The following is a 22,307-nucleotide window of genomic DNA, read 5'->3' as shown; positions in this document are numbered from 1 at the left end:
AGATAACATTCGTTTTTTTGGGGGGGAGGGCGGGGGTTGGGGGTCGTGGAGCAGCACACCACTCAGCACGCAGGATCTTCGTTCCCTACCAGGGATGGAACCCATGCCCCATGCAGTGGAAGGGCAGAGTCTTAATCACTGGACCGCCAAGAAAGTCCTGCATTCCTTCTTAATCTTGTAAGAGGCCAAAATGACCCATGACCCACTGCTCGCCAGACCCTGTAAGCTGTCAATAATACATCATCTAGTGTACAGCCTACGTAAAACTGTTTTGACCTTTTTTAAAAAATATATTTATTATTTATTTTTGCCTGTGTTTTGGTCTTCATTGCTGCACGCCGGCTTTCTCCAGTTGCAGCGAGCGGACGCTACTCTTCGTTGCGGTGTGTGGGCTTCTCATTGCTGTGGCTTCTCTTGTGGCAGAGCACAGGCTCTAGGCGCTCAGGCTTCAGTAGTTGTGGCACGTGGGCTCAGTAGTTGTGGCTCACGGGCTCTTGAGCGCAGGCTCAGTAGCTGTGGCGCACCGGCTTAGTTGCTCCGCGGCATGTGGGATCTTCCCGGACCAGGGCTCAAACCCGTATCCCCTGCATTGGCAGGTGGATTCTTAACCACTGCGCCACCAGGGAAGTCCCTGTTTTGACTTTTAACAGACGGTGAAACAGTTCTCAGAGCTTTCTGAGAAGCTGTTCTGGCGTTATAATCCTCAATTTGGCTTGAATAAAATTTTCCGTTTCTTTCTTAGATAGACTGATTAATTTTTTCATCTAAAAGAGAATGACATAAACTTGTGACTACTGACATAGAAAAGCATCCAAAATACTCTGTTCAGGTAAAAACAAACAAAGAAACAGAAACAATACCATACATAACAAGGATACTTTAATAAAAATGGTAAATACTAGTATACACATGGGGAAAAAGCAGTTATTTTGAAAGCGGAAAAGGTAGTACTAAAAGAGACTTTGTACAATTTGTTTTTCTAGAGACTGCCAAAGAAACCAAAATGATCTTAGAAAACACATGAGGGCTTCTCTGGTGGCGCAGTGCTTGAGAGTCCACCTGCCGATGCAGGGGACACGGGTTCGTGCCCCGGTCCGGGAAGATCCCACGTGCCGCGGAGCAGCTGGGTCCGTGAGCCATGGCCGCTGAGCCTGCGCGTCCGGAGCCTGTGCTCCGCAACGGGAGAGCCCACAACAGTGAGAGGCCCGCGTACCAGAAAAAAAAAAAAAAAAAAAGAAAACACATGAAATAAAGCAGGTAAGAACATTCTCGGAGGGCTTTAAAATGTGAGGTAATTAATAACACTGCAGTAGTCACACACTGGCCCCAAAGGAGACATTTTCAATACGAGCTTTATTTTAAATTTAAAGAAACACTGAAGATAAACACTTTTTACAAATTATATCACACACTTCAAAACATAAAACATAATCTAGGAATGTTAAACAATAATTCTTAATTCAAAGTAATGACATTCATAGAATACATCTTGGTGCTAGCCAATATGGAGTTTACTTAAATCTAGTATTTTATATAAGCTTAACTTCCTAAAATTCAATGACTATGACTCAACTTTATGAGGTTAAGCTAATCTTCTATGCAATACTCTCCTGCTGTCTATATAGAGAGATGTATCTCACCTTAGAAAGTGCACACAAACACACACACACACACACACACACACACACACACTCGAAAATAAGATGCCAGGACATTCTCTTAGTTATGTTACACAGCAAATTGCACGTTTATAAATGTCATTCTATTATGCATGAACTGAAAAACATATATTTTTTTAAAAGCCCTTGACATGGGGGAGTGGAATATGCCTGCATTAAGTGCAGAAACTCAGAGGTTTGTGAACTGCCTGTCTCCAGCTGGCTCCCAGGCACCACTGAAAACTGTCACCCTCAGAAAGACAAGATGGTCTTGTTAATGATTTCCACGGCCTCCAGAATCTCATCCTCCTTCATCACAAGTGGAGGTGCAAACCTGATGATATCACCATGGGTTGGCTTGGCCAGAAGTCCATTATCTCGAAGTCGCAGGCACACCTTCCAAGCATCATAATCTAAAGAAAAACCGTCAAACTTGTATGCTGATCCAAGATAAACGTTTAACCATTCCCTTGCCGCGCGCATAGGCAAGGGCAGCCTGGCAAAACAGAATTCCCAGTACCTAACTCAAGAAACGCAGCTCTGAGTTGCAAGCTTGCTTTGTTCTTACTCTTAAAAATGAAGTTATTTTTCAGCAGTGGTTTGAATCGTATGATAAGACATGGTTTTTGTTAGTTTTTTGTAAGTGAAAAAGACCTAGCAAAAAACTTGCATGCTGATAAGGCGGATGTAATTAATTACACAAGGAACCAACACAAAAAGAACTGGGCTATGATACAGATAAACTAACTGGCATAGAACCGGCAATACTCAGAACGCAGTGAACACTACACATTCCTAACCTGGGTTTGCTTACTGAGCTGGCAGAACTAAACTCTCATCACTTTGACTCTCGCGACCCTCCACCCTGGCTGCACCAGAATCACTGAAAGGGTCGCGGCCAACGTCTGGGCCCCACTCCAGACCCATCAAATCCGTATCTCTGCAGCGAGGCCAGGCTTGGATTCATTTGTTAAAAAGCTCCCCAGGTGATTCTAAAATGCAGTCAAGGTTCAAATCAATGCTTTAAAAGGAAGGGTTAGGGCGAGAAAATCCAGCAAGGAACGCTGAAGGATTAGAAATGATGGGTTAGACACTAAACACACCGTTAAGTGGCAGCTGGGGTTATTTTTATTATCAACATCATCATTCTTATTATCACTACTGCTCCTACTGCCTCTACTGATACGCAAAGTATGAAAGTGAGTGAGGAAAGGAGAGCGAAGAGGAAATGGGACTGCAAAGCGCTGTGTGCAGACTTCTTTACAGAAAATAAACGGAAATCTCCAAGTACTGCATAAATAACCTGAGGCAGAAAAACAAATGACTTAAGAAATGAAAATAGGTGAAATTAGTTATATGTGCCTTCATGTAGGAAAGAGCTATATTTTTAAGACCATTCGTATAAATCAGGTAGTAAGAGTATCAGGCAGAGCCTAAAAGACTTGGTGAATAGGAGGCCAGTCAATAGTGTCAGACAGAGGAAACCAACAACCCAGATAAAATACCAAATGTATTTTGAGCTCTTCCTATACTAGTAATATCTTGTAAAATATTTTGTCTCCGTACCTTTGGTTTCTCTAATAACAATAGCATTTAATAATCCTTTTCCTCTTACAGCCTTTACAATATCAGAAGGTAGCTTCATGAGTTCATTTCTCAAGATGATACCCATTTTCTCTGCATTTTCAGCAAGCTTTTCTTCTTCCAAAACCTATGTTTGAAGAGAAATTACACAAATATTAAGATTGCCTTTTCTTTTACATTGTTCTTTGGAGGGGAATGTGGATTATAAGCACAGGAAGAACATGATCAGATAAAGACCAGAGGAACTTAACTTTCATTTCTATTTTCCAAAGCCTATACCAGTCTGATTTCTAGTCATCTAACGTAACGCTAGCTCAGACAGAGCCTTGCTTTAGTCATAAACCCATAATCAATCTGATTCTGTGGCAAAATAAGGATTAAAATTTGTTTAATGCAACTGATATATTTTCTTCTTAGGTGAATAAATCAATGGACTAAATATACTTTAACTTTTTAACTGCAATAGAGTTCCCTTTGTTTTTTTCCCTAAAAAGTCCATCCTCAGAGATAATTTTATGCCTTTTGTAGGCACTTGAGGAATAAGTCTAAAAGCATTCAAATCCACACTTTAACAACAACAAAAACAAAAAGCCGCATGTGCTAATAAGCCAGAGGCTTCACAGGCCAGGCCCGGTCACAGAGTGAGAGCTCTATGTGGACAGGCCAGGGCCGTCAAAAGCCCCAGGAGACTGCAAACTTTGGGAAGCCCCCGGAGGATTCCCGTCTACTAGGCCAAGGTTAAATTACTTTTTGAGAATGCCTTGCCCCTAAACCCTTTCCTCTGTACTTCATGTTCTGTAATACTCGGCAATCTTATTACATTTCTTATCACACCAGTGGGCTCAAACCTAAAAGGCACTTCAACACTACCTCCAGGACTAGCTACTGTACAGCTGCAATCAGTTTTTACCTCCAGGGCCGCGATGGCCACTCGGCAGCCTAGTGGATTGCCACCATACGTTGAACCATGTTCCCCTGGTTTAATGGTCAGCATTATTTCATCGTCACACAACACTGCGGATACCTGAAAGAGACTTCAGCGCTGACCAAGTCTTTTCTCAGATGAACTCTTCTTATTCTTACCAGTAACACAAATATTTATGAATCTGATACTAAATTTGACATAAACTTTCAACCAACAAGTGCTATACATCTGCCACCTTAACTAGCAGTGACAAACTGAGTGATGCCCTGACACGTTCCAAGCACATCAGGCACGCTTCAATGGCACAGAACAGCATTCTGGAACCAAAAGAAGAAAGCTATTTCTGCAGTGATATAATTTAGAATTCTTTCCACTCTCAAGGTGAAATGCTTTGTTTAACTGTTTAGAAAACAACGTTCCACACTATATATTCAGAGCCCTTTAGTCCGTACCAATTGTTGGCTCTGAATAGCAAACCCAAGAAAAGAATTACAGTTAAACATTAATTTTTTCCAATCTCTATATTAATCGGTCATGGTTTTAAACAATTAGTAATACTATGTCTCTGAACTATGGGAAAAAAGCATAAAGGTCTACAGGAGTACTTTTGGGATAAAATGTTTTCATCCAAAACAAAAGCAGCAGAGCAAATCCCAAGACACACTCAATTCTTCAGTTAAAATAACTAAGTGGGTCACCCCACGGAACTCTGAAATGTTTTTATTACACGTATTCCAGGTGACCTATATATATATATATATATGTATATATATATATATCACTAAGTAAAACCAAACCATCAGAAAAGCACTATTGTCAGAGTCCGCTCATGTAAAAATATCTTAAGGATTCATGAGAATAGGGAAGAGAAAGAGAGGTTGAACATTGGACTTACAGGGTATAAACCACCAGAAAGTGCCTTTCCTAGGAGGACCATATCAGGTCTGACATTTTCGTGATCAACAGCCAGCCATCTACCAGTTCTGGCCAATCCTGTCTGTATTTCATCAGCAATAAACAGAACCTATTGGAAAACACCAAAACAGCATTAATTATCATTTTCATTTCCATAGGGAAATAGTGATCTTTATTTTACTCTTCCCTGCACAAATCTGTCATTCTGACATCCCCTCAGATTTGTGAAAACATTTTAATTACCCACACAGCTTCAAGAGTTGTGTCCTGTGAAAACCCCGTAGACACACAGTTATGTCCTACGTCAGGCCACTCAGTCCCCAGAGGCCCCTTCTGCACTGTTCTACAAAGTGGTAAGGCACTTTGGCAAAGGGTTTTGTGGGGGGTTTCTGAACACAACTACTCTCTGGGCATAAATTCCCTTGTTTATTCCACAACATTTATTAGTAAAAAGGGAGAGAGAGCTTAAATTCTGGAACAAAGGGATACGACAGAGGGTTTGAGAAGGATCAGAGTACAGGCTGCCGGAGCTGAGAGGAAGGAACCGTGGTTAGGGCCCAGAAGTCTGTAGCTCTGCCAGGGCCCAGCCAGTATAAAGTCAGCTTCTTTGCAGCCTGCTGCTAGAAAGTTCTATCACCACTAGAAAGTCCTGCAGCTCTTAGAATGAAGTCTCCCTCTAGTGGAGAGGTGATATAATCTTCGCATTTATCCTATCGGCCAAACCCTAAGACAGGCGGGCAAGTGGGCAGGTGTGCAGGTGGCTGACCTGGTGCTGGGTGCAGAGATCCCGCACGCCCACAAGGTAGCCTGGATCTGGAACAACAACGCCTGCTTCACCCTGAATTGGTTCCACCATGAACGCGGCAACATTTGGGTCCTGAAGTGCACGCTAAAAAAACAGCACGAAAATGTTTTTAGTAACTTCCTTTCAAACCTATTTGGAAATCTGAAATCACATAACATGCATATTTTCCCGTTAAGAATAAGTGTGCAAATTAAGTTTTCACACTAACTTATATTCTGACTTCAAAGTATAACTTTTCTGACATTCAATTACCAAAAGCTCTAAATACCTCAGCTTTAAGCTACTCCATCCTTTATTTTCTAATATATACTTAAATGTACTGTAAATAAAAACTAATGAGGGACTTCCCTGGTGGCACAGTGGTTAAGAATCCGCCTGCCAATGCAGGGGACACGGGTTCGAGCCCTGGTCTGGGAAGATCCCACATGCTGCGGAGCAACTAAGCCCGTGTGCCACAACTACTAAGCCTGTGCTCTAGAGCCCACGAGCCACAAGTACTGGGCCCATGTGCCACAACTATTGAAGCCTGTGCACCTAGAGCCCGTGCTCAGCAACAAGAGAAGCCACAGCAATGAGAAGCCCACGCACCGCAACGAAGAGTAGCCCCTGCTCGCCACAACTAGAGAAAGCCCACGCACAGCAACAGAGACCCAACACAGCCAAAAAATAAATAAATAAATAAAATTTTTTAAAAAAATAATGAAAGTGGCCTTTAAAAAAGCCATTAAAGGGAATTCCCTTGTGGTCCAGGGGTTAAGACTCTTTGCTTCCACTGCAGGGGGGCACAGGTTTGATCCCTGGTCAGGGAAATAAGATCCCACTAGCCGCGCAGCCAAAAAAAAAAAAAATTTAAATAAGATACATTAAAAGTGTATCTTTTTACTTTATAATTCTTCCACTTCATAATTTTAAAAAGCTGGCTGAATGGCTGAAAACTGATTAATTTTGTCTATTAAAGTAATTAACAGGTAATACCCAAGTTAATACTTAAGCAGGAGATAAATCTAAAGTGGTTAGTTGGTTGTCAGGATTAGACCACGGAACCTGGTTTCCCCATGTTGCAAACTTGGAAACTAACTGTTACAGAGAACAAGTGTGAATCTTGGCCTAACTTTAATACAACAGATTCTCAGTACAATCATATATCTATTTTTAATTCATACATTCAACAAATTTAAGTTCTATTTACTATGAACTAAAGCACCATGATGCTAAATGAAGTACCTCAAGAGCAGGCAGATCATTATATGGAATGATTTCGAAACCTGGCATAAATGGTCCAAAACCATCGTAACTGGTTGGGTCTGTGGAACTGGAGATAGCAGACAATGTTCTACCCCAAAAGTTTCCAGCTAGAAAGAAGAAATAAACAGTCATTTTTTCAATCAAACCCCCCAATGTAGTAAGCACTGTTCCCCCCAAAATGCCCTAGGAAGCTTGATTTTCAAAAAAGCAACGGTTTGCTTTAGAGAGCCTCCAGTGAGCTCATTTGTTTAAACAAAATCTGATAGTAAACACCCTGGTTCATATGACTGAGGTCTGGCCTTGCAACTACTATTTTAGGCACTTCTCTACTGAGCCTCCGAAGTGTAATATATAGCCCCTAAGGATAGGTATTTGTCTTTTCTTTCAATAATCCCAAACCCTAACAAGTGAAGCATTCAATGCTTGTTTTTCTAGAGATGGTTTTTCTAGACACATTTATTATAGTGATATGAGAAAGAGACCACCCTTCATAGAGAATTAGCAGTTTTCCTTTTTTTGTTTGTGTTTTTTTGTTTTTTTTTTTTTGTTTTTTTTTTAGCGGTACACGGGCCTCTCACTGTTGTGGCCTCTCCCGTTGGGGAGCACAGGCTCCGGACGCGCAGGCTCAGCGGCCGTGGCTCACGGGCCCAGCCGCTCCGCGGCACGTGGGATCTTCCCGGACCGGGGCACGAACCCGCGTCCCCTGCATCGGCAGGCGGGCTCTCAACCACTGCGCCACCAGGGAAGCCCAAGCAGTTTTCCTTTTAAAAATCCAACACTACAGGCTAACTATTCAATAGAATGAATTTTAAATTTCATTTGGATAGAATATCCTCAAGCAGTCCTAACACTTTCAATTTGCCTTCCTTGGTGTTATAAGTTGTTATGTGCTAAAAGACAGACATCTGCCTTTGTTCAGGAACAATTTTTACCCATTAATTTATTTCATTAATAATTTGAGGACTGATTAATAATGTCAGGCACAGGGCTTCCCTAGTGGTGCAGTGGTTGGGAGTCCACCTGCCAATGCAAGAGGCATGGGTTCGAGCCCTGGTCCGGGAGGGTCCCACATGCTGCAGGGCAACTGAGCCTGTGCGCCACAACTGCTGAGCCTGCACTCTGGAGCCCGCGAGCCACAACTGCTGAGCCCATGTGCCACAACTACTGAAGCCCGCGCGCCCTAGAGCCCGTGGTCTGCAACGAGAGGCCACCGCGACAAGAAGCCTGCGCACTGCAATGAAGAGTAGCCCCTGCTCACTGCAACTAGAGAAAGCCAGCGCGCAGCAACGAAGACCCAATGCAGCCAAAAATAAATATAATTAATGTTTAATAATAATAATATCAGGCACTGTTCTAGGTGTCAGGGATAGAATGATGACTGGCAAGCTCCCTGCCCTCAAGGAGCTTCTATGCTAATAGGGAAGAAACACCTCAATGTAAACCAGTGGAGCAAACGCATAACATAATTTCAATGAGGTTAAACCCAAGGAAGAAAAGAAACAGTAAAATAAGAGAGGCTTGGAGGGTCTCCCACGTGCTGTGTTTTGTTTCGTTTTTTAGTATCTTCCCACCACTTCTGCCAGCAGTAACTCAATTAACCCAGTACTGAATTATTCTAAGTTGGCTTCAAAGCATCCATAAATACTTCCCTTGCAAAGCCTCTCTCAGCTATGAGTACTATGAATAATCCTTGTCCACAAGCAACAGCATATTGATTCTGCCCAGACTTAAGACAAAACGCACACTAGACCATAAGCCTACTTGCTCTCCTGCACCGGCCTCAGGAGTCCCACGGCCCGCAGCTTACGCTGCAGTATAAGGGACCATGCAGCTGGGGATAGTCTTCTGTCCCCACCCACTGACTCACCAGCTTCTTTCAACACCTGGGTGACACATCTTTGCACCCTCTGCTAATGGGAGAGAGGCTGGACACAGTCTGTAAGAACGAAATCACCAGAAATGCCATTTTCGTTTGCAAGAGACAGCTTTGTTGTCCTACAGCTAAGGCACAAGATTCCAAAATGGCAGACCACAGAGCTGTGCAGAGACTTCGGAAACAGGAATCTGTCACCCCCACCCCCAAACACCAACTACGGCTGGCCATTAGCTGAACTCCGGATTCTGTTATATTATGGGGTTTATAATTTAACTGCGTGTGCCCACAAGGCAAAATATTTAATGATTTCAACCATCACAAAAATGAATCTTGATCATGTGCAGTAACAAACTTACCCATACTTTATGTTTTAAAAAATTAAAAGCAGAGCTTTAAAAAAAAAGTCAGAACCTATCCATTGGCCATCACTATCAAGATCCTCAAAGTCAGTCTATATGGATCATCTGGATTAACTGTTGGTCTCCCCAATCAGGATTCAAGTCATTCCTCTCAACCATTCACAGAAATACACCCAGGGCGACTCCAGCCCTCCTCTTCCAGCAGCTTCTAATGACATGACACAGTGATCCTCAAATACTAAGATTCAATCATCGGACCATACCTAGGACACGGCCCCACCTGAACACAACCCAACGTCAACAACCTCACAGAACTGCTCCATCGGCAAGACCGTCTAATTAACCAGAAAACTGCTATGAAAAAAATCAGATAAGCAGACGGGAAACAAATCATATAGTCACTCATTTTAGGGAGGGAGTGAGTAGGGAGTTATTTCGGAGAGAAAAATCCCACATGTGAAGAAACACTTGGAAATAAACCCAAGAAAAGGAAATCCTTCCATTTTTATGAAACATTCAACAATTAACATGCGATACATGAGGCAAACACATCTGAAATATTTCACCAGTAAATTAAAATGGTAACTGATATTGTACGTTTCGATCACAGCAGTTAATGGTGAATTTCACATACCTGCAAAAACAATCTTCGCTCTGTATTTCGGGATCCCCTTCACGATATATCCCCATCTACGAGCAAGTTTGCAAGCAGTCTCTCCAGCCTCCACTCCTACCAAAAGAGAACATCTCTCAGTTTTAAAAAATGTTTTAAACTATCGGAAAATTATAAGATTTTCTCGGCTATTTAACAACAACAAAAAAAGGAAGTAGTTTACCTGTATTCATAGGAAGAACTTTGTGGTAGTTGAAAAGTTTAGTAACATACTCTTCGTATTCACCGAGCACGTTATTGTAGAAGGCCCTAGATGTTAAGGTCAATTTGTCCGCCTGACTTTTCAAAGCATTCACAATCTTTGGATGACAATGCCCTTGGTTGACAGCACTGTAGGCACTCAGAAAGTCAAAATATTTTCTGCCTTCTAAATCCCATACATAAATACCTGAAATATATAAGGAAAATAACTCTAGAAAAATCACTACATTACATAAAGTTCAAAGACTAAGACTGCTAGCCAGGGACTTCCCTGGAGGTCCAGTGGTTAAGACTCCGAGCTTCCACTGCAGGGGGCACGGGTTAGATTCCTGGTCGGGGAACAAAAAAACAAAAAAAAGACTAAGACTGCTAGCCAGCCCTCTGAATACCTACATATGAACCTTTAGTTAACATAGAATTGTGGTTAAGGCATGTTTTAGCTCAAGCATAATAAACTTTGGTTTATAAGGAATTATATTTTATCTGTTCAGCTTCAAATTACACATTTAACAAAAACAGCATAACAAGAAACTTCCCTGGTGGCACAGTGGTTAAGACTCCGAGCTCCCAATGCAGGGGGCCGGGGCTCAATCCCTGGTCAGGGAACATAACCCCACACGCATGCCACAATTAAGACTTCCCATGCCACAACTAAGTAAGCCCGCGAGCTGCAACTAAGAAGCCTGCCTGCCACAACAAAGACCCGGAGCAACCAAATAAATTAATTAAATAAATAAATATAAAAACAAAAAAAAACACCACTGAAAAAAACCCCGCATAACAAGAAGAGATTTTATAACTCTGGAGTGAAACCTTTATTCCTGGAAAACTGGAACCTTTATTCCTGGAAAACTGAAGTCTGGAATTTAAAGCTGGAATTTAAAGGAAGAAGTTATGCATAACATAAAAATCACAATTGGTTGACTGTAAAAAAACCAACAGAATGGGAAAAAATATTTCCAAATAAGGATCTAGTATCCAGAACTCCTACAACTCAACAACAAGACATACAACCCAATTAAAAAATGGGCAAAGAACTTGAATGGACATTTCTCCAAAGAAGATATACAAATGACCAGCAAGCATGTGAAAAGATGCTGAGTATCATCAGTCATTAGAGAAATGCAAACCAAAACCACAATGATAGCATTTTACACCCACTAGGATGGTTATTTCCTTAAAAAGGAAAACGAGAATTGACAAGGATGTGGAGAAACTGAAACTCTCCTATATCACCAGTTGGAATGTAAATGGTGCAAGAGCCGTTGAACACAGTTTGGTGGTTCCTCAACAAGTTAAACATAAACTACCATATGACCCAGCAATCCCACTCCTAGGAAGAAGGGGAAGAAAAAAGAAGTGGAAGTCAGGTGTTCAAACAGAAACGTGTACACCAATGCTCACAGCAGCAGTATTCGAAACAGCCAAAAGGTGGAAATAACCCAAACATTCATCAACTGATGAATGGACTAACATGCGGTGTATCCATAAAATGAATATAATTCAACCATAAATAGCAATGAAGTACTAACGCACGCTACAACATGGATAAACCCTGAAAACACTGTGCTAAGTGAAAGAAGCCAGACACAAGAGGTCACATATTGTCTGATTCCATGCATATGAAATATCCAGAATAGGCAAATCTATAGAAACAGAGAACAGATTAGTAGCTGCCAGGTTCTAGGGGAAGGAAGGAATGGGGAGTGACTGTTTAACGTGTATGGAGTTTCCCTTTGGGATAATTAAAAAAAGCTTCTAGAACGAGCTAGAGGGCATAGTTGTACCACATTGTAAATGTACTTAATGCCACTGAACTGCATGGTTAAAACGGTAAATTTTATGTCATGTACATTTTACAACAATTTTTTTAAGCTGATCATAGATATTAAAATGTATTAGGGGCTTAACAGCTAATTTTTACCATGTACTTAACATACTGGGGTAGGTGCTTTTGTCCCTTATCTCATCAAAAACCCCCTATGAGTGTTACCATCCCTATAGTACAGAGTAGATGCTTAGATTATACCCAGCCCCAGCTGGCACACATGCAACCAGGACTCGAACCCAGGCAGTCAGATTCTAGAGTGCACTCTGCTAGTGTAAGTAAAGAATACTTTTGCAAACCAAACTGCTTCCAATTTTGTAATATATAAACCTAGATTTTCATTTGTTCAGAAGGAGCTTTATCTACACTACAGTACTGGTCCCAAATAAAAAATACAGGCAAATGACTAAAATGTTTAATACTCTTATGCATCATCTTCTGGCCAAAAGCTAAGTAATAAACTTTGGCTTTATTTGGTTATGGTTGTTATTTCAAAATGTGGACTAAATCACCATTTGGCAACAATCAGTAATCATTTATTCAGGTAAGAATCATTAATGCTAAAAGTGGGAACAAAAATTTGATGAGTACCAGGATATCTGCAGTCTCAAATCACGTCTCCACAAGACATTTAACAGGGAACAATAGAATTTTACAATGCGGAAGCCCGGCAGACACTACCTTACCAGTCAACCCCAAACGGAGGTTTATACTAAAAATTATTGGCCTGTACTCTTCAAAAATATCAAGGTCAAGAAGACAAAGACTGAGGAATTGTTCTGGATTAGACTAAACAGACCTGGAAACTGAACGCCACCCATGATCTGAGATTCTCTTTTGCTACTCAGGACAACGAGTGAAATCTGGATCAGGGCTGTAGATTAGAGAATAGTGCTGTGTCAATGTTAATTTCCTGATTTTGACAATTACACTTTGTTATGTAAGGGAAAGTCCTTGTGTTCCAGGAAAGGCACACTAAGTATTTAGGCGTAAGGAGGCATCATGTCTGCAACTTCCTCTCAAACCAGTTTAAGGAAAAAAAAGGTATTGTCTATGTGTGTCTGGAGAGAAAAAGAAGATTAAGCAAATGTGGTAAAAGGTTAGCGCTTGGGAAATGTGGGTGAAGAATAAAAGAACAATTTAGATACTACTGTTGCAGCTTTTAAGTTTAAAATTACGCCAAAGTAAAAGTTAGAGGGGAAAATGACAGCACGATCACAGTACTGTATTTGTGTACCGTGCGCCCCCTTCTGGCACAAAGGTCCGTCGTGACTTTGTAGTCCGCACAGTGCCTAACACAGCAAGCAACAGACACTCAGAACTGTTGAATTAACCGTATCTGCAATACAGAGATTAAATGCATCTGGAAAAATGTATAGTGAGAAAATACAAAAGCAACTTTTACAAAAATGTACAGCAAGTAAAAGGGGTGGGGGTGGGAAGGGTTGGAACATACCTTTCCCTCTCTCCAGGGCTACAGGTAAAGGGTGGTAGTTGTGGGCACCATATTTAGATTCCCGTTCAAAAATGTAATCAGAGGATGGAGGGCCTTGGACTGTTTTTTTAGTTGCAACAGATGTAGCAGAAGCCACTGAAGAATGAACTCCACGAAGGACAGCAACAGTCTGCAAACGTGCTAGCTTGGAAAACATGATGTCCTTCAAGTAGGAATATCACCAACCTGTCCAAAGAAAAGAGAAGGCGTAGAGAATAAGAACCTTCCCAGAGCAGACAGATGTCAACTCATGAACTATGTGCTGAACATTTACCAAAGAATCAGAAAAATAAAGAGAGAACTAAGGTGATAACGGTAAATGGAAAGTAACCTTTAAACATTGTATTTAAATTTTTAATTAAAAAACAAAAAAGAGAAAACTAAGACAACCTCTGTCTTTGGGGAGCTTGAAGGCCAACAAAGGGAACAAGCATATCAACACTGACATTAAACCCCAACAAGTGGGGTGTATGTGCACAAAGTGCTCCGGGCTAGAAGTCTAAGCGAGAAAGCAGACGGGCTTTTACTTCTCACGAACACCCTTCTGTACCGCCTGACCGTCTGCGGGGCAGCCAGGCAAGGCTGAACAGCACAGGGCCTAACGAGCTGAACAACCGTTCAAAAGGTATTTATGCGGGGGCTGTAAGGCTCTCAGCTGGATCGCAGATTAGAGCCCAGAGGCAGAGACCAAATCAGAGAAGCGGCTGCCCAGGGGGTAGTCATGGGGGAGGCGACAGCGGGACTGAGAACTGCTGTGCATATCTGCTTGGCCCTTGTGTAAAGAGTGAGGAAATGAGGGAAAGAACTGGGTTTCTACAAAGATAACAGGGACCATCCTAAAGCAAAAACAATAGGGGTGGGGAGGAAAAAGTGTTTTCTCGGGGGATGGGAAAGGCTTTTTAAGTTTAAAGAAAGAAACTACAAAAGGTAAAATCAGTTATTTAGCCACAATTATCTAAAACTCTATAGGTCAAGATTATCATAAACAAAGGTGAAAGGTAAAAAGATGGGGAAAAAAGTTTTTTCATTTATAACAAATAGCCTTTGAAGAGCTTTTACAGTAAGTGAAACAGACCAATAACAAAACAAAACATATGAGATGAAAAGGTACAACTCCCAAGAGAAGCTGTCTACTCTGCTAGGATGGCTGTTTCTATAAAATTAATCCCCAGAAAAAACTGCACCACAAAAGCAGCTATTTAAATGAGAAAAAGGCAATTAGGAGCTAGAGAACATCAAACTGTTGACACAAGGAGCTAAAAAGTTTAGTAATAAATCCTTAACATCACTGAGCAAGCTGGCATTTATTCCAATCTATTATTTCAGCTTCACAGCTTCTCTCATCCCACCAGCACAGCCCTCACCACAGGGCTCCACACGCTGCATAACCACTGATAGTCATGATAAGCCATGAGGTACAGACTGAGCCACAGAAGAAACTAAGAATAACAAGGAAATCAGGGAAAATACAGAGCAATCATGTTGGGGGAGGGGGGAATGTTTTTTAAAGATACATTCAAGATGAGTGGAAAGTTGCCAAACACTAGGCATACTTAATATATCTATACTTATTTTTTAAAAAGACTAGTCAACTCATGTTTCAACGGAACTCTATTAATGACACGTCACACCACGCAACATCTCCCAGCACTCAGTCTGAGCTGCCCAATTAGCAAAACCTAATACTTGGAGTTTGGCTTGCTTCCCTTTCAACTTAGCACTACCCAGTAAATCCAGTATGTTCAGGAATCTGCTACACAAAATCCAGCACTCTGGTTTGCCAAGACTCACCAGCTAACCCTTCTTCACACAGTTCAGATTAGAATAGATTTTTAACCCGAGATCCAGGGATGGTCTTCAGAGGGTCCAATAACTACTGAAATAAAATGCAAAATTATATGCATAAGTGCATTTTTTGAAGGAGAAGGTCCCTAATTTCCACCAGATTTTACTTCAAAGAATTATGTATTAACAACAAAAAAGTTACGTAAGAATCATTACACTGGAGATAGCCGCTAGCAAAAATGCAAAAATTCTAGTTACACTACACAGAACTTCCCCAAAATACTAAGCCTAAAACATGATTTTAACTGTTTCTTGAGTAGAGACTGAGTAAGAATTAATGCTGTTTGACCAACTAAAAAGTCAAAACAACACATTAATTTTTGCCTTGATCAAATTAGCAATAATACACAGAGCTACTTAGTTATACTTTAAACTGAAACACTTTCTGAAAAGAACTGTAACCATAATAAAAGCCTTAGAAATGTTTGTGCTCTAAGACCACTAATTTCACTCTCAAGATTCTATCCTAAAGAAACACTCAGGAACGTAGCAAAACATTCATAAATAAAAGACGTTCAACTATATGAGAATGGCGCAACATAATCACATACATAATATATTGTCATTTAAAATCATTAGTTTCTAATGACATGGAGAGATGTTTTAGGATATGTTTAAGTGAAGTAAATAAAATCATGTTCAACTCTACAAAAAATACTATACACAAGGAAGTTCACTGTGGTTATCTTTCTACTGTTCTATATTTTCCATGTTTCCTAATGATCAAGAATTACATTTATAATCACACAACATTGTAAATCAACTATACTCAATTTAAAAAATCATATTTATTATCAGAAAAAGTTATTAAAAATGAAACTGAATGTCTGCCTAGGTTGTCACATTAGACAAAGAGACAGCTTAGCAACAAAGAAAACCAAAGTAGGAGAAAAGGAAAGAGTTTTGAGAAGCTTTGAGAAAACAGACTGTGAAGGTGGCCAAAACAGCTCAGTTGGGAGTAGTTAAAAGAAAGGCGTAAGTCACGACCCCTGCAAGTGCAGCCTGGATGGATTACAGCAATTAGGTCTTAACAGTCATCTCTTTCTAGGGGGCAGGGTCAAATTCTAAAATAAAAACTATTCTCTATGATTTTGCTATCAAGGTCTACAGCTCTGTGACTTCATTAGAACCTGGCAGAGAGGCACTAAAAAAAATTTTTTTTAATTAAAAAAGAGAGAGGTATTTAAAAAATACTAAAAAACTCTCTAAACAGCATCTTCTAATTAACAGGTTGACACAATATTGTGAGTGAAAGGAATCTCTGAAATTATCTAAATTCAACATTTTCATTTTACACATTTGCTCAGCTCATTCACAAAAGAAATAGGACAACATATCCACTTATATGCCGAGTTCAGGCAGTCTTACTAAAATATAACTACAGTGTGGACTTCCCTGGGTGGCGCAATGGTTGAGAATCCGCCTGCCAATGCAGGGGACACAGGTTCGAGCCCTGGTCCAGGAGGATCCCACATGCCGCGGAGCCACTGGGCCCGTGCGCCACAACTACTGAGCCTGCGCTCTTGAGCCCATGAGACAGACACAACTGCTGAGCTCACGTGCCACAGCTACTGAAGCCCGGATGCCTGGAGCCCGTGCTCTGCAACAAGAGAAGCCACCGTAAAGAGAAGAATGCATATGGCATAGAAGAGTAGCCCCCGCTCATTGCAACTAGAAAAAGCCCGCACACAGCAACGAAAATCCAATGCAGCCAGAAATAAAATAAATAAAAATAAATTAATTTAAAATATATATATATAACTACAACTTACTAACAAAAGAGTAACATCCAAAACATTACTAACACTCGTGCTTGATTAAGGTTTTTAAGGTGAACTCTGAATATTTAATTCGAGGGGTCCTGTGGTCCGATGCATCAGGTGCACTAGGGCCCTGTAGGCACATTTCTATTCAAAAACCTTGGGGGCTCCCCTGGTGGCGCAGTGGTTGAGAGTCCGCCTGCCGATGCAGGGGACACGGGTTCGTGCCCCGGTCCGGGAAGATCCCGCATGCCGCAGAGTGGCTGGGCCCGTGAGCCATGGCCACTGGGCCTGCACGTCCGGAGCCTGTGCTCTGCAATGGGAGAGGCCACAACAGTGAGAGGCCCGCGTACCGAAGGAAAAAAAAAAAAAAAACACCCTTCTGGGTGCAAGTTACTGTGCCTGACACAACACAAGAAATACTAGAACAGAATAAAGGCAGGCTTAAACCAGCCAACATCAACAACTTCCCCTTCCAGAAAGGCCTGGAAAACCAGGAAAGGAGAGCGTAAGCTCCTCAGCGTTTGGAGACTAGGATGTAAAAGGGCTTCAGTAGTTGTGGCACACGGGCTCAGTAGTTGTGGCACACAGGCTCTAGAGCACAGGTTCAGTAGTTGTGGCGCACGGGCTTGGTTGCCCCACAGCACGTGGGATCTTCCCGGACCAGGGAGCGAACCCGTGTCCCCTGCATCAGCAGGCGGATTCTTAACCACTGCGCCACCAGGGAAGTTCCAAACCCAGTATAACTTGGAATGGTAAAAATTCTTGAAAAGACTTTTTTTTCCTCAAAGAGGCTATATTTGTATTTCCACCCCCACTCTCTGCCTTTATTACAGTTACTTGTGGGCATATTTTATGCCCTTTCCTGAGTTCCTGGGGATGCGTGAAATCTACCTTTAAAAATAGTGATGAGTGGATTTTGGAGCTGTGTGGAGGGAAATGATCTAATGAAGCCAATCCTTCTTCAGTAGTAATGCTTAAGGTGTTTGCCAGTGGCGCACTTGAGCTGACTTTGAGCCAGAATATGTAAAAAAAAAAAAAAACTTTTGTTGGCAGAACTTTCCAAAAAGGACTGCACTTTTGAATGGTTGCCTCAAGAAAGGTAAATATTTGACAAATGTAGTAAAACCAAATTTATTCCTCAAGTGGAATATTTTAAGTGGCTTTTTGATGAATTTAATGCTGGTTTTTCTTTTAGAGTGATTTTTAAAAATAGTATTTCATAAGTGTATGCTAAATTAACTCTTCAAATGCAGCGTTTTATGGAATTCTATTTTAGGTATGTTCTAGTATAGATAGGATGGATTAGATTGGCCAATAGTAGCTTGAAGAAGGACCTTGGTAACTGTACTACTGAAAACATTCAGTGTTAAATTTTTTGCTGTCAATAACAATTTGTCCTCTTCTCCAGGACCTGAGTGTGGGCCTAAGTTAAATGCACAGCCTGGGGTGAAATGACACAACGAAGTGAACTCTTGATGGAAAGCTCATTCTTGTTGACGTCATGCTAGCCTCCTGTTATCGAGCTAGACTCAGCTGTCTGTTAGAAGTGGGTGATTTAATCATCTCCCTGGATGGCCTTGCTATTTGTCACTGCCTTGACTCCCTCCCAAGTTCTAAGTCTGTTTAGGAATGACCTCGTTTATTTAACAGACAAGGAATCAGCTGCTACTGAAGCCCACGCACCTAGAGCCTATGCTCCGCAACAAGAGAAGCCACCGGAATGAGAAGCCCGCGCACCACAGTGAAGAGTAGCCACTGCTCGCCGCAACTAGAGAAAGCTGGCGTGCAGCAACAAAGACCCAATGCAGCCAAAAATAAGTGTTTTTTTTAAGTTATACTGGGTTTTTTGGGGAGCAGATTCAAAACTTACCTTGAACACCAAAGAAAAACTGCAAACCCAAAACAGTAAGCTTTATTATTTAAATCTTGTCCTTATTAAAAGATTTTACTTTCCTACTTGGATCTTTTTCATAGTCAGGAACTAGATTCTTTGAAGACGGTACCAGGATATTTTAATGAAAGAAGTCTATTGTTTCTTTCAGATGAGTAAAATGAAGAATTTGGATTACATACCTAAAGAACAGCTCCAAATTCAAATTTAAAGAACTAGTTTACCTACAGAAACTCTTACACTTAGAAATCCGAAGATTTAGAATTGAGAACCTGAAGTTTAGTAATTTCTTAAAGCCACTTTATTCCAAAGTCACTCCTCCGTCTTCTCCGCCTAAATTTATCACCTTATCAAAGAGGCAAAACTGAACACCAAGAAGGTAAGAGATACAGTGACAAAGGGAGGAGGCTGTGGGTCACCGAGCACAAGTGTCCCAATGAAATCAACCAGAATTTATTCACGCTCAGCACTGTTGGCAAAGAAACTCGAGGGAGGAAGTCTTCGTGCTGAAAGCACTGTTGACCCCAATCCCCTGACACCATGTAATTAAACCTGCACGTTACTGTAAGGTAAGGCTCTACTTCTGACTTTTTTTATTTGGACAAAGGCTGGAAGGGAAAAGAAGATAGGTTAGGGGAGGGGAGAGATGGGCAGGTAGGCTGCAGGGCCAAGGAGCTGCCCGGAAGGACTCTGACCCAGTCTCGATAGTCGGCGCCGACCCCGGAGGCAAAAATTCACGGTTTACTGAGCAGTCCCGCGTGTCCAGAATGCGCTCTCCTGGCCGACGTCAGGAACACAGTGGGCTCGCGGGGCCCACAGCCGCGGTCCCACGCGCCGGCGCCCTACTAAAGGCTTCCTCCCCGGAAACCCGGAGGCTCCCGAGAGGCTCAGGGTCGAGGCGCAGAGACCCCGGGGCCCCTGGGGCCGCGGCACGGGTTCGTGGCCTGCGGGCCGGGAGGGCACAGCGCCCGCCCCCATGGGCCGCGCGCCGAGGGGCCGGCCCGGCTCCGCCCGCTCGGGCAGGCGGAGGTGCCACATCCACAGCCTTTCTCTTCCTGCCTCCCTCGCCCCCTGCTCCTGGCCGGGATAAGCCGCGCCCCTGCCCGCCCGGATTGCGTGCAGGCCGGATGCTCTCCGACCCCCGGTTCCCCGGTGCCCACCGCCCGCAGCGCAAAACCGCTGCGGAGGCAGAGCCTGCCTGCCGGTCAAGGCCCAGCACGCCGCTTCAGCCGGCTACCCCCGAACCCGGGACCGGAGCCGCCCACGCCAGCCCCCCGACCAGCCGCGGCCCAGGGCGCCGGGGACCCACCCGAGCCCCGGCCCCGCGGCGCCTGCGCGGATACCTGGCGGCGCCTCCGAGACCAGCGCGGTCCACGCGGAGTCAACTGAGCAACTGCAGCAACGGCGACGCGTCACAGACCTTAAGAAGAGGCTTCTGCTCCGCCCCAGGGACGCCCTCGCTTCCCATTGGCTGGCGGCGGAGGGCTAAGCACCAATCGCCGTGGGCCCGCCCTCCGCCCAGCTGCTGCGCATCCCAGACTCCGACTGGGACGGCAGGTTCGAGCCCCCTCCCGCGCCTTCAGGGCCGAGCTGTTCCGGGCCGCCATCGGCTCACTGCGTTCGGGCGCCTGCCTAGCCAGTGCTTTTCCCTCGGTCACTCACTGCCCTCCGTTTTTTGGCGGGAAAACAGGGTCCGAAGGGATGAAACGTTGGTTGGGCCCCCGCCTTGCGGGGCTGGACGGCAGGCTGGACTTCCAGCCCTGCGTTCCCCGGCCGCGCTCCCAGGCCTTTGCCTCAAAGAGCCTTACGTGTGTGCGGCGCCAGCCCATCCCGCCCCAGGTGAAGTCGTGCCCACCATGTCCTTGAACCCTGGTGTGCTGTAGTGCGGTTGCACTTCTGAACCCATCTGCATAAGTCATCACTGCAGTGGAAAACGCACTGTCCACCTCCTCGCGGTTCCTGGCAGATACCGAAATCATGGCAACACACTGTAAGTTTGTCTGCGGCGCCCTCCACAACCCGTTAGAAACGCAGAACTGAGAATGGATAGGCCAGGATAACCTCATTTTAGAATCATGAGGGAGGGCATCTCTGGTGGCACAGTGGTTAAGAATTCTCCTGCCAATGCAAGGGACATGGGTTTGAACCCTGGTCAGGAAAGATCCTGCCTACCTCGGAACAACTAAGCCCACATGCCACAACTACTGAGCCTGTGCTCAACAGCCCGTGCTCCTCAGCGAGAGAAGCCACAGCAATGAGAAGTCCTTGGGCACCGCAACGAAGAGGAGCCCCTGCTTGCCTGAAGACCCAATGCAGCCAAATATAAATAAATTTATTTTTTTTAAAAAAAGAATCATAAGGGACCTGGACACCATGAAGTCTACATCATTAAAAAAATTTTTTTTAACTTTATTTATTTAAAATTTTTATTTATTTATTTATTTATCTATCTATTTATTTTTGGCTGTGCTGGGTCTTCGCTGCTGCTCGTGGGCTTTCTCTAGTTGCAGCGAGCGCACAGGCTTCTCATTGCGGTGGCTTCTCTTGTGGAGCGCCGGCTCTAAGCACGCGGGCTTTGGTAGCTGTGACACGCGGACTCAGAAGTTGTGGCTTGAGGGCTCAAGAGTGCAGACTCAGTAGTCGTGGCGCATGGGCTTAGTTGCTCCGCGGCATGTGGGATCCTCCTGGACCAGGGCTCGAACCCGTGTCCCCTGCATTGGCAGGCGGATTCTTAACCACTGCGCCAACAGGGAAGCCCCAGTCTACAGCATTTTTGTTAAATATTGGAAACAGAGCTGGGAGTGAGAAAACGACTTACCCAGGGGTATCCCACAGGTGAGGGGCAGCCCAGTCCTGTGTGCCACCCCCCTTCTCTGAGGGTGATCACAGACAGCTGCGGGGACAGGTCTGCACATCAGCGCCGTGTTCCATTAGACCACCCTGATCAGCCAGGGTCCCAACTGGAAACAGGTGGCATACTCCAAAATGGAAAATTGAGGTGTATTTGTTACAGGAATTATTTAAGTGTAAACCAGAAGAGGTAGAGAAGTAACCTGGGGCTAGTGCACCAGGCAAGACCATTGTCAACCCTAGGCTTAAAGGGAGCTGTTTCCAGAACCCAAAGACAAAAAGAAAGGAGAGGCCACCTGCCTGGGCAATGGTCATCAGTGACCTCCAGGAACGGGAGCTGGGGTGAGGGAGATCCTGACCTCCCATCTCCTGCCAGGGTGCTCTATGGACTGAG

At 43.5% G+C, this 22,307-nt stretch overlaps 1 protein-coding gene across 12 annotated transcripts; it reads right to left on the bottom strand.

Annotated features, from left to right (window-relative positions):
- Positions 1-1,334: 1,334 nt before the first annotated feature.
- OAT (ornithine aminotransferase) lies at positions 1,335-20,528 on the bottom strand. Of its 12 annotated transcripts, none has more exons than XM_067024400.1 (11): positions 20,407-20,483; positions 15,356-15,440; positions 13,526-13,750; positions 10,204-10,428; positions 10,002-10,097; positions 7,112-7,239; positions 5,849-5,971; positions 5,063-5,191; positions 4,153-4,266; positions 3,225-3,369; positions 1,335-2,071 (listed from the first exon to the last, which is right to left on the bottom strand). In XM_067024400.1, exons 3-11 carry the CDS (start codon positions 13,719-13,721, stop codon positions 1,911-1,913), a joined length of 1,317 nt encoding a protein of 438 aa, XP_066880501.1. In that variant the 5' UTR covers positions 13,722-13,750; positions 15,356-15,440; positions 20,407-20,483; the 3' UTR covers positions 1,335-1,910. The 12 variants fall into 12 exon arrangements, with proteins under 12 accessions (XP_066880501.1, XP_066880502.1, XP_066880503.1 ...); XM_067024401.1 differs by having other exon boundaries at positions 15,356-15,437; positions 20,407-20,460; XM_067024402.1 differs by having other exon boundaries at positions 20,373-20,459.
- Between the last annotated feature and the right edge of the window lie 1,779 nt (positions 20,529-22,307).

This window comes from Kogia breviceps, chromosome 2 (genome assembly GCF_026419965.1).
Source record: "Kogia breviceps isolate mKogBre1 chromosome 2, mKogBre1 haplotype 1, whole genome shotgun sequence".
Lineage (NCBI taxonomy): Eukaryota > Metazoa > Chordata > Mammalia > Artiodactyla > Physeteridae > Kogia > Kogia breviceps.
This window is presented reverse-complemented; position numbering and strand designations above follow the sequence as displayed.

Coding starts and splice junctions, on each gene's coding strand:
- OAT (XM_059052951.2), bottom strand. CDS start 13,721: ATGTTTTCCAAGCTAGCACGTTTGCAGACTGTTGCTGTCCTTCGTGGA. Junction 3,370..4,152: donor TGGCCATCGCGGCCCTGGAG/GTAAAAACTGAT, acceptor CTTCAAACATAG/GTTTTGGAAGAAGAAAAGCT. Junction 2,072..3,224: donor TGTTATTAGAGAAACCAAAG/GTACGGAGACAA, acceptor GTTTTTCTTTAG/ATTATGATGCTTGGAAGGTG.